This window comes from Panulirus ornatus, chromosome 56 (assembly GCF_036320965.1).
Source record: "Panulirus ornatus isolate Po-2019 chromosome 56, ASM3632096v1, whole genome shotgun sequence".
Lineage (NCBI taxonomy): Eukaryota > Metazoa > Arthropoda > Malacostraca > Decapoda > Palinuridae > Panulirus > Panulirus ornatus.
In genome coordinates, this window is record NC_092279.1 from 8874853 (window position 1) to 8887337 (window position 12485).

At 46.8% G+C, this 12485-nt stretch overlaps 1 protein-coding gene across 1 annotated transcript in view; it reads left to right on the forward strand.

Moving 5' to 3' along the window:
- Positions 1–12485, forward strand: part of LOC139765861 (cell adhesion molecule Dscam1-like) — a 170835-nt gene that overhangs the window by 72503 nt on the left and 85847 nt on the right. The window contains exon 3 of the mRNA XM_071693720.1: positions 11356–11552. Within this exon, the coding sequence (XP_071549821.1) occupies positions 11356–11552 (197 nt within the window). The remainder of the gene's footprint in view (positions 1–11355; positions 11553–12485) is intronic.

A 12485-nucleotide genomic window follows, 5' to 3' on the forward strand; every position in this document is an offset into this window, starting at 1 on the left:
CTGAGGAGTTGAGGTAGTAGATCTGAGCGCGTCTCATGGCCCGGTACTGTTCCTTGGTGACACAAGGGAACCTTACACTCCTTCCTGCAACACGACGGCACGAGCAAGGACGACACACCGGTCATACCATAGTGGCTCATGTTTTCATGATCAAGGGTCATGTTGACGACGTACTGAAGGTTCGTGTTGTCGTGCTCGTACAGTGGCACCATTATGATCACTGGAGTAAATAATCCACTTCAGAAGTTTGATACAGAGGAAATATCCACAAGATGGCAGTTTGCTGCCACACTGGCTACCTTCGTCTGCCGTGGGTAATTAGAATACTTTCTTACACGTTTTGCCTGGCTGGCTGGCTACTGGCTGGCTGGCTGGCTGCTGGCTGGCTGGTTCGTTTGCTGGTTGGCTGGCTGCTGGCTGGCTGCTGGCTGGTTCGCTTGCTGGTTGGCTGGCTGCTGGCTGGCTGTACATCAACTCACTTGAGAAATACAGGAACTCCTGCACCATTAGTCACGGTAACAGCTGTGCTGCTGGTGGTCTTGTTAAGTGGCTTGCTTTACGAACCCACTAAAAACAGGGTTGTATTTCTACTCCCTCGGCAGCAGTACTGTGGCCTGGTGTTGTCGAGTGTGTGGAGGAAGATCATGACTTACTGTGGGTGTTGATGCTGCCTGAGACCTGGGAAATGGAGGTGGGAGACCGAGTTTGTCTTTCTCTGAAGTCCTGAGATAACGACAAGAATAGTGATGTAACGAACAACATTATCAACCAGTTATGTCAATATGGCCTCTGTAACTCCTCATACAAAACATTATCAACACATTCATACCTTCACCTGCCAATATGGCCTCTGTAACTCCTCATACAAAACATTATCAACACATTCATACCTTCACCTGCCAATATGGCTTCAGATTCACATGCGTAGAGAGACCCGGCTCGGTTTATGTAGAACTCCCTCCACGTCGAGTGCATATGGGGAATGACAGAACCGCATACTTACACACTTACATGACAACATGACCAAACATCCACACATATGTAGGTCAACATGAACACATGACAACATGACCAAACATCCACACATATGTAGGTCAACATGAACACATGACAACACGACCAAACATCCACACATATGTAGGTCAACATGAACACATGACAACATGACCAAACATCCACACATATGTAGGTCAACATGAACACATGACAACATGACCAAACATCCACACATATGTAGGTCAACTTGAACACATGACAGCATGACCAAACATCCACACATATGTAGGTCAACATGAACACATGACAACACGACCAAACATCCACACATATGTAGGTCAACATGAACACATGAGAGCATGACCAAACATCCACACATATATAGGTCAACATAAAAACATGCTCATGTACCAAGATGACAAAACACATATATCATAGCGAGTACACTTTCGTCAAAGAACTTTTTACTCCAAAGCGCTCCATCATTTCCCTGCTACTTGAAGTAGCGCAACCTTAGAGCTGCAGGAGTTCCTGGAAGAGGAGTCATTATAGATGAATACATAATACTATACATCAATACATTTTCTAGTCAACCTGCCCACTTAGCTACGGGGTCAGTGTACATGGTCTGGTCTGGTGTGTGGGAGCATCTCACACACACTCAGTGTGGCAGTTTGTAAAGTGTGTCATCAATCAAGAGCTGTGTTACTCCTGCGTTCTGGAGGTGGAGATTGACCCAACATTCTCCATCATGAAGACACTTCATTAATCTAGTCCTTTCTGCCCACCAGGGAAGGTGTCAGCACCCACTCCAGCCTTCCTCTTACCCCGGAAGTCCTCCTCACCTGTCATGCTTCCTCCTCACCTATCATCCGTCATCCTCACCTGTCATCCGTCCTCCTCACCTATCATCCGTCCTCCTCACCTGTCATCCGTCCTCCTCACCTATCATCAGTCCTCCTCTCCTGTCATCCGTCCTCCTCACCTGTCATCCGTCCTCCTCACCTGTCATCCGTCCTCCTCACCTGTCATCCGTCATCCTCACCTGTCATCCGTCCTCCTCACCTATCATCCGTCCTCCTCACCTGTCATCCGTCCTCCTCACCTATCATCCGTCCTCCTCACCTGTCATCCGTCCTCCTCACCTATCATCCGTCCTCCTCACCTGTCATCCGTCCTCCTCACCTGTCATCCGTCCTCCTCACCTGTCATCCGTCATCCTCACCTGTCATCCGTCCTCCTCACCTGTCATCCGTCCTCCTCACCTATCATCCGTCCTCCTCACCTGTCATCCGTCCTCCTCACCTGTCATCCGTCCTCCTCACCTGTCATCCGTCACTCCTCACCTGTCATCCGTCCTCCTCACCTGTCATCCGTCTCCTCACCTGTCATCCGTCCTCCTCACCTTCATCCGTCCTCCTCACCTGTCATCCGTCTCCTCACCTGTCATCCGTCCTCCTCACCTATCATCCGTCCTCCTCACCTATCATCCGTCCTCCTCACCTTCATCCGCCCTCCTCACCTGTCATCCGTCCTCCTCACCTGTCATCCGTCCTCCTCACCTGTCATCCGTCCTCCTCACCTGTCATCCGTCTCCTCACCTGTCATCCGTCATCCTCACCTGTCATCCGTCCTCCTCACCTGTCATCCGTCCTCCTCACCTGTCATCCGTCCTCCTCACCTATCATCCGTCATCCTCACCTGTCATCCGTCATCCTCACCTGTCATCCGTCCTCCTCACCTATCATCCGTCCTCACCTATCATCCGTCCTCCTCACCTATCATCCGTCCTCCTCACCTATCATCCGTCATCCTCACCTATCATCCGTCATCTTCTCTCCCTCACGTCACACTGTACGTGCGTCACACGACATAATTCACCCATCTTCTCACGCTCCAGGAAGACCAGAGAGCCTAGCTGTACCTAGACGGTACCACATACTACTGTACCTAGATGATACCACATACTATCTATGACTGTGTACTTAAGTTTTACACTCTCTCTCATCGTAAGTACTCGAAAGTATATATATACGTATATATATATATATATATATATATATATATATATATATATATATATATATATATATATATATATATATATATATATATATGTACGGGCCAGTGCGTCGTCTACAATGGCAGAGGTGAGAGGTGGTTGTTGTGGTCGTGTTGGGATTTGAAATCTTTATGAATTATGTATTGGCAGCTGATGAGGAGGATTGTCTCCGTGAAGCATATTGTGTCACCTGTATAGTAAATTACATGTTGAATAAGATTATATGAACTCCTACTGAATTGCGATTTCAGCTTATATATATATATATATATATATATATATATATATATATATATATATATATATATATATATATATATATATATATATATATATATATATATATATATATATTTTTTTTTTTTTTTTTCATACTATTCGCCATTTCCCGCGATAGCGAGGTAGCGTTAAGAACAGAGGACTGGGCCTTTGAGGGAATATCCTCACCTGGCCCCCTTCTCTGTTCCTTCTTTTGGAAAATTAAAAAAAAACGAGAGGGGAGGATTTCCAGCCCCCCGCTCCCTTCCCTTTTAGTCGCCTTCTACGACACGCAGGGAATACGTGGGAAGTATTCTTTCTCCCCTATCCTATATCCTATTTATATATATATATATATATATATATATATATATATATATATATAAAGAGTGATGAGTGGAGTGGAGTGGAGTAGTGAAGGAGGAGGAGGAAGGCAGGGAATGTGTGCAATACAGCTGTTTATCTGTCGGGACTGGAGCAATAAACACGGTCATCTCAGTTGCAGCATTGTGTCGGCAGAATTGCTCGCTCGCACAATTGAATCGGAAACAATGCCAGTGACAGGAGAACTGCACGGAACGCTGGCATAAACAACATGGTCGCTCACGGACGGAATGCTGCCTCTACCAGACACTAACTGCGCCACACACACACACACACACAAACACACACACACACTTGTCCCAAACAAACATTTTCCAACATAAGTGATACAAACATCGCTTGTCATGGGAAACTTTCAAACAACCCAGGAATGTGTAACGCATGACCAGTCTGTGGTAGTGTTGAGTTAGCAACACAGAATGAGCAATATTAAGTAACAGCGACAAACAGCACAACACAATAACACACAAACAAGATGCCATAACACCGATGTATAGATACAAACAATATATCACACAAACAAATATACACAACTTACTAACTTACGAACTCAAGCAACACAATATACGACCATACAGACACAAACAGCACGACCATACAGACACAAACAGCACGACCATACAGACACAAACAGCACGATCATACAGACACAAACAACACGACCATACAGACACGAACAACACCAACCATCCACTAAGCGTGTGGTTATCAGAAGGGTGGCAGAGCTGTACGTAGATAACGGATCAGTGTGTATATTGAGCTACCAGACCGACGCACGGCCACCAACCTGCCACCAACCAAGTCATGGGAAAATACACGTCTGTCTCTCGTGTTCGGTCACCGTTTCCCGCGTTAGCGTCAGGAACAGATGATTGGGCCTTAAAGGAGATACCCCTCTCCTGTCTCCTTCCCCTTGTCCTTCTTTCGGAGAGTAATAATACAGGAGAGGAGGATGTCCAGCCTTCCATTCCCGGACCTGTTGGTCATCGTCTACGACACGCAGGAGAGACACCTGGGTAATGTGTGTGTGTGTGTGTGTGTGTGTGTGTGTGTGTGTGTGTGTGTGTGCACCTTTGAAATTTCAATATGTCCAAAATGTCAGTATGTTTTGGATGACTGTAGAGCATATACAAGAACATCATATGATGAGCACTCAAGATGTGTCCAGTAACCCCTCACCCGCCTGGCATCACATGGCTCCTGATGCCTCACACAATGATAACTAGTCAACAACAGATGACTCCGGACAGTGGCTTGTGTGAGGGTCAGACATCCACATAACCAGGAACCTGTTAGTGAGGTCAGAGGACAGACTCTGTGTGTACAGGTCTAGCCAAGTTCAGGCGGGGCCCAAGTGAGGACCGGCCGTCAACAGGGCCCACAAGGTTCATGTGTGCCAGGACCAGTTGTCTGCAGGGACCCTCATGCATGGTCTGTGTTCACCAATGCTGCCGGTCCCTTGCAGGGGCCCGCGTGGTCCGTGTGCACTAGTGCTGCCGGTCCCGGTCGTCACTGGGGTTCACTGTGATCCATGAATGCCAGAGTTGGCAGTGCTTGGCACCGCCTGGGTTCACTAAAGTCCATGAGTGCCAGTGATGGGAGCGGGAGGCGCCGTCAGGGCTAGCGACCAACACAGCCATAATAACTCTACATCAAGAGGGAGGGAGAGGATGAGCGGGAGGTGAGGAAGACCACACCAGAGGAGGAAGAGGAGGAGGAAGAAGGTGTCACATTGTCTGCGGATTATCACTCATTACCTGAAGGTCAGGACACCAGTTGACTGTCTTAATGAGACGAGAGGTGTGAGAGTACCCAGACTTATACACCTTGGAATCCACATTCCTGCCTACACTCCCTTGTACACACACACTTACCTTCACGATACCGATACAACCTAGCCTTCACATCCTCCTCTTGTGTCTTAGGTTTATAGACACCACGTTGTGCACATTATCACCACAAGGTGCTCCTGTGCACAATATCCACTATTAGCACAATATTACCTCCAAGTTCTAACCTCCACGCCCTGACCTCCACGCCCTGACCTCCACGCCCTGACCTCCACACCTTAGCCTCCACGCCCTGACCTCAATATAACTACCTCGTCACCCTCCAATACCTCCTCTGTCATGCATCCCTATCTTCACTCCTGTGGTGTTCACAAAGAAGTTAGCCATTTTGACCACCTTATAAACCTTGCCTCAACCATACGGTTCACACACACTATACAAAGCCTACTGGGTCAAACTATTTTCTGGCTAACATAAACAGTGGTATATCGCTAGAAAAGCTACGTTCATTAACATAACTCTTTCAGTTACGATATGAAAAAGTGATTTAGAAAAATTGCAGGTATGATAAGAGCTATAGATCATCTGACCAGCGATAGGCAGAGGGCAGGTGCATAATGGTCGTTGATTATGTACGATACATGACCACACTGACCCCAGAGCAGCAGGTGTGTGCTGTACCCGGCTGGAACACGTATCCCTGGTGATCAGCCACAGGTGTTGTACTGGTCCAGGATAGATGGCCCGGAGGACCAGGCGTGTAATACTCGACCAAGAGGCATCGTCCCTAATGAACAGATGTCTGGTACCTGATCCAAACATGTGGTAACGGTCAAGTACATGTGCCCCGCAGGACCAGGTAACTAGTACCAGACATGAGCAATGATCCCTGATGAGATGTGTATCGTCAGGACAAGCGTCCCACGTACTCAGTACCTGAAGATAAAAATGTCCGTAATGACCAGGTATTTAGTACTTGACCAGGCAAAGTGTACCTGATGGACAGGCATATACGTATTGCCTGTGTACTGCAGTATAGTGTTGGCAGAGCCTGACCCCGCGTTCACCATGGCTGTGGCACACAGTTGCAGGTCAGCTGCTGTGCACACAGTAGGAACTTGGTCGACCATTGCTGTGGTCCAGCAGATAACTTCCTCCTGAACCACAAGGTCTCCTGCTGTCGCTCCTCCCCAGGTTCTCCCAGCTACTCTCCCATTCCCTCCCCACTCTCCTCCCCTCTCACGCATGTCATTTTTCCTCCTCGTCCTCACCTCTTCACCGTCCTCTCCTCTTCCTCGGTCTCGCTCTCTCCATCCCTCCCTCATCCCCTCCTCTCACCATCCTTCCTCCTTCCTTTCCCTCTCCCCACCTTATCCTCTCACCCTACTCGTTTTCTCCCCACTACATCGCCCCAAATCCTCCCTCGTCGCCTACCCTATGTTGATCTCTCCTCTCCTCTACCTCATCCTCTTCATTTTCTCTTCCTTTCTCCTTCCTTCTCCTCTCCTTGCCTCCTCCCCCTCCTCTCCTCCTCCCTAGTCCTCCCCCTCTCTTGCCTCCCCCTCATTTGTCCCCGCTCCTCCTTCGTCTCCCCCTCTCCCTTGTCTTTTCTTAATAAGATTAGAGAGAGACTGTGAGAAAAGCACTAGTCAGTAAAATAGAATTGGGAAAGATAATTTCTCACATCGTGAAGATAAACGCTACAGAATTCTTTATATACGAGAGAATCAACGATAAATGAAGATCAACGATACTATAGATTGGTTACTTAACGAAAATCTCAGCTTAACTAGGAACATTACAGCTATATCTTACTTGCTAAAAAAGTTTGTCTCCTCATAATTTGCTCTGGAATATTCCTCCAACATGACACCTAACCTAACCTACCCACGTACGTACAGGGACGTGACAAGAGTGATCGCACATGATCAGCAGACGTCGAAGTGACGAAATGTTTAGAAAAAATAGATCTGTTGCTCGTGACATATTTGCCAGAAGTGACTCCATGAATAACATTTTGATCACCAAAATAATTAGAAAATTCCCGAGAAAAATGGAATGTGCCAGAATGGCTGGAAGCTTGTAACTGTGACACCAAATTCAAGAAAATAAAAAGAACTATATTATAGAAAATGTATTTCAATGAAGGAAAATCACATTATCAGGTTGTGTAAAACTTACGACCTACATTCATCTTTTTTTCTAGGTTCAGATGTGAGCTTCCTCCTGGACCATCCCATGGCTGCAGTATTTAATTAGGGCAGTTTTCTCATTCACACTCTCCCCTGGAATTTCAATGGCAGCATTCTCTCTACATATTACATGCTCCTCAGCCATTTTCCTGTAGGTGTTGTGCCGGAGGGAGCGGCGGCACGGGAGGGGCTTCGCTTGACCATTCCTCTACATAACTTGGGAGGTGGGACGGGAGGGACCTTCTGTTATACTAACCTAACTCAGTCCTTGTACACCAGACACGTAGGATTCTATGAATGTCCTTCAGTATGTAAGATCCTCACGTAGGATGTCCAAAACTGAACACATTATTCAAGTTGGTGACACTCCACTGAACTGTTAAGTGTCACAATTACTTCCTCAAACACGAATACCCGACACGTGAAGCCATGAATCTTGTTTACCGATTTCACTGCTACGTAATGTTTGCATGATTGTAAGTCGGTGAGGATCATTTCAGTAAATTCTTAGTCCTATTTACCTTTTGTGTCTCACTGGAATTCAGACTACATCTCGCCTTTTTGATTTCACGCCGACGTGTCAAACTGTAGGTTAGAATTCATTGGCCACCTGTGAGCTTAATACATTAGTTTGCCTAATTCAGTCTGCAGCTTTAGTTTTACTTGCCAATTTAGAATCGTCAGAGAATTTTAGTTCCTCACAACCCAGTATTTGTGATGTATAAAACTTATCTCAAGATTGATTCCCTGGGCACACCACTTGATATGTTTAATTAGGTTTAACTATGACCACTCATCCTGTTGTTCAGTCACTGAAGTATTACCACATTTAATATTACTTTATCAAATCCTTTTTGAAAATGTAAGTAGATGACATCATCCGCTTTGCTTTCTTCATACATGATGGTTTTTTGATGACAGAAAACAAACAGATTTGTCAGGCATGACCGACTCAGAGCAAACCATCCAAGTCCCTGACTCCTGGAACAAGCCACTTAGCTCAGTGGCCACACTGGTCGTATCCGTCAAAACAACTGGTTCGCTCATTCTAAACAAACTTCTTGGGTACTAGAACACCAGCTAGGGACCTGGAACCAGCCTCCGAACCCCTGCACCCTCCACACTCTGATCCATAGAGCAAACGTAATGGTGTGTTAGCAGCGTATGTAGAAGCCGCTGGACACATCACCTGCCGCTGGTGCAGACCGTAGGATAAAAGAGCTTCATGATTTACAACGTTGGTTTTCAACCTGTTTTCGCTAAAGACACCGTAAGCTCATTCATCATGTTGGCGGCAACTCTGCTCCATATCTATTATACTTAGCGACACCCCCATCCCATATTTGTCATATTTTACGACACTCCGTGTCCTACATCATATTCCTTAAACTTTATGTATTTCATTAATGTAGGAATTTTCTTATTGTATTAGTAGCAATATATGGCCGTTACTCAGTCCATTATGAACCCAGAAGATGTCTCAGATTTCTGTTGATATGTAAAAGGAAGATGTATCATATTATGACACCTCACGGGTGTGGTGTCCCTCAGAATGTGTCTACGTTACCCGAGGATATGGTACATCTCCGCCTGAGAATCAGTGATTTACAACAAACTGATGTTTTCTAATTAAGCGTCTGGGTCCACGAAGCAAACCACAGAGTCTTGTTAAGTTGTAGACAGCAGCCGCCCAGGGAAGTACAATCTTCCTACACTTAGGAATGTTGAGGTGATGGTCGGGACCATCATACATCCTCCACGTCAGTAGGTTGCAGAGAGCAGCCACCCAGGCAGGAATGCTGGTCTTCAGTTCAGTCCTTTGTTATGTATCGCACATCTATTGTCCAAAGTCTTCATCGTTCGCGTACTTTCCTTTATTAATCAGATGTTTGTCTCAGCAGTATCGACCAGACCATTTCTAAAGATCAGGTTTCCTGTTTTCTCAGAAACTTCTCAGCCTGTTCTACTGCCTTAAGCTTTGGCCTTGATGGAGGCTTTGGTTCATGCAATGGAACTTTCAACACGAAAACATCAAGATTATTTCCCGTGCTGGCATCATGTATTATCACGAGCATTATGAGTTGAAACTCGAGTTTCTGTTCTTTATCAATATTTCACAGTATTTGCTCTGCCCCAGGCTATTCAGTCTGTGAAGAAGGCCATGATAAAATACTCAGTGTATCCGAGCTATGTGAGGCAGGAATCCCCCAGTTAAATGCTCACAAACTCAGTTTAGACTCGGGTATTTTACCTCCAGCCTAACATATACACGTAGAAATTCTGCTTCGTTAATCTCAACTCTCGTTTGTCTTCCCTTGGTAACAGACGCCCTCAAGAAAGCCAGCTGGAAGAAATGTAGTTTTGCTAGTCATAGAAAACTGTTTGTTGATGTATAGTTATTTCTTTTTTGTCTTGTAAAGAATTTAGTGTGAGTGTGTGCGTGTGTGTGTGTGTGTGTGTGTGCGTTACTGTTGTGTGTGTTACGGAGAGAGAGTTCTACACCCGTGTTGCTCCGTCTCTCAACATTGTACATGTAAAAACCATGTTTTTACTCCTGTGTGTGTATACACACACAAACACACACACACACATACATGGACACACCCCAGATTATGCCAGGTACCCATTCAGTCGACCAACCTTTAAGGGACAATGAACAGCTGGATGTACTGTGGACCGAAAGCCATGACCAGGATTCGAATCCATGCTGGATTGATCCCAGACGGCCCGTGCATGCGTGACGGTCAGTAACGCTAACCGCTACACCACGCGGGTCTACACCACGCGGGTCTACGCCACACGGGTCTACACCACGCGGGTCTACGCCACACGGGTCTACACCACGCGAGTCCGCACCACGCGGGTCTACACCACGCGGGTCTACACCAAGCGGGTCTACGCCACACGGGTCTACACCACGCGAGTCCGCCACGCCACACGGGGTCTACACCACCGGTCACACCACGCGGTGGGGGGTCTACACCACGCGGTGTCTACACCAAGCGGGGGTACAAAGCACACGGGTCTACACCACGCGAGTCCGGTCTACACCACGCGGGTCTACACCACGCGGGTCCACACCACGCGGGTCTACACCACGCGGGTCCGGGATTTTTTTCATTAAGACGTCCGTCGCTCGTATGGTGTAGAGATAAGAGCCTCCAGGAACGTGATAAAAGATTACTCTCACAAGTCACTTATGTTGCATCTCATGGATCAACATCTCTAGCTTCATGCTTCACCTCACGAATCCACTTCAGCTTCAGAGGAGTCGTCTGTCACGCTGAAGTTGTGTAGATCCACAGACACTTGACCCTTCATGTCTTCAACTGATGGTGACAGAAATCCCTCAGTCATAACAGTCACTCACACTTTAGGGTTTACCACTCGAAACTTTCCACAGAAACCTCACAATGAAATGTCCAGCATTATACAACCAAGTAGGTAGGGTACGTGGTGAGCTGCGCGTCAAGGGAAAATTGGCTTCATACTTAGGCAGGTACTCTCTCTCTCTCTCTCTCTCTCTCTCTCTCTCTCTCTCTCTCTCTCTCTCTCTCTCTCTCTCTCTCTCATGGGAAAGCGTCGTCGTAGGTGCTCGTAGGTCGTCGTAGGTGCTCGTAGGTAACACCTCTGGTTGGTATAAGAGATAACCAAGATTTCTCCCCTCCTGCAGGTGGGCTGCTGGTGGTACTGCTGACGCTGAAATCCCCGGCAGAAGGGAGTGTGGTGGTGGTCGGTGGCCGCTCGTCATCGTCGGGCGTGGAGGAAGGGAGGGGCCCAGTGTTCCTCCACGAACCTCCCTCAAGACTGCACTTCTCCAACACCACGGGCGCCCTCCTCCCGTGCTCCGCCCATGGTAATCCTCCACCGGTAAGTAAGTCTTCAATCCTTTCTAGATATCAGGTTCAGTAAGATACCAGATCTGACGTCTTTCTTTCTGCTGGTCGTCTGCTTAGTAATATTTTTCTTGCTTGGTTTTGTTGGTTCAAAGAATGCGATTTGAAAGCGTCAGTGAACAGCCTAGGTCAGTGAACAGCCTAGGTCAGTGAACAGCCTAGGTCAGTGAACAGCCTAGGCAAAAATGGTACGATAGTGAGGGAATTATCCATTTTTTTTTTACCATAAATCCTGCCGTATACATTGTACATAAGTAATCCTGTCTGTCAAAGAGGTGGACATATATACGTACAAGACATAAAGAAATTGAAAAAAATATTGCAAAAAGCAAGAGGCCGCTGAGTCCTTAAAATCATGGGTTCTTGTGACAGTTGAGGGAATCAGAGATACAGATGTTGATGATGCAGGAAGTGGAGGCGCGCCACACATGACTGAGGGTCAATACTTGTAAGCTGACGTTTGGATAAGAAGACCTGGACACTGTCTGTCGTGAGGTCTGCAGTATGGTGCTGCTCTCAGGTCCTCCACCTGATAATCATTTCTGACGTTGACAATCCTGAAGAACAGTTGTGTCAGGCCAAAAGCCGAGCCATCAGACCCGCGGGCCTTACCGTCGTGCTTCACTGTCAGGCCATCGTGGAACAAGGGCTTGATGTGTACCCGCCAGACGAGTCAATGGTCGTAACCAATAAAGCTTCACAGAGAAGCTGGTCTCGTCTGTACAGACTCAGCATATCCTAGTCTGCTGTTCATCAGGTGCAATTCATTCACTTAACGTTAATACCACTAGGTAACATCCTGACCTCTGGTTATCTTACTATAGTTCAGTACCAAGATGACCTCTGACCTGTGGGTTTATTTCGTTATGATGCACTATTAACGTGACCTCTGACCTCTGAGTTATGC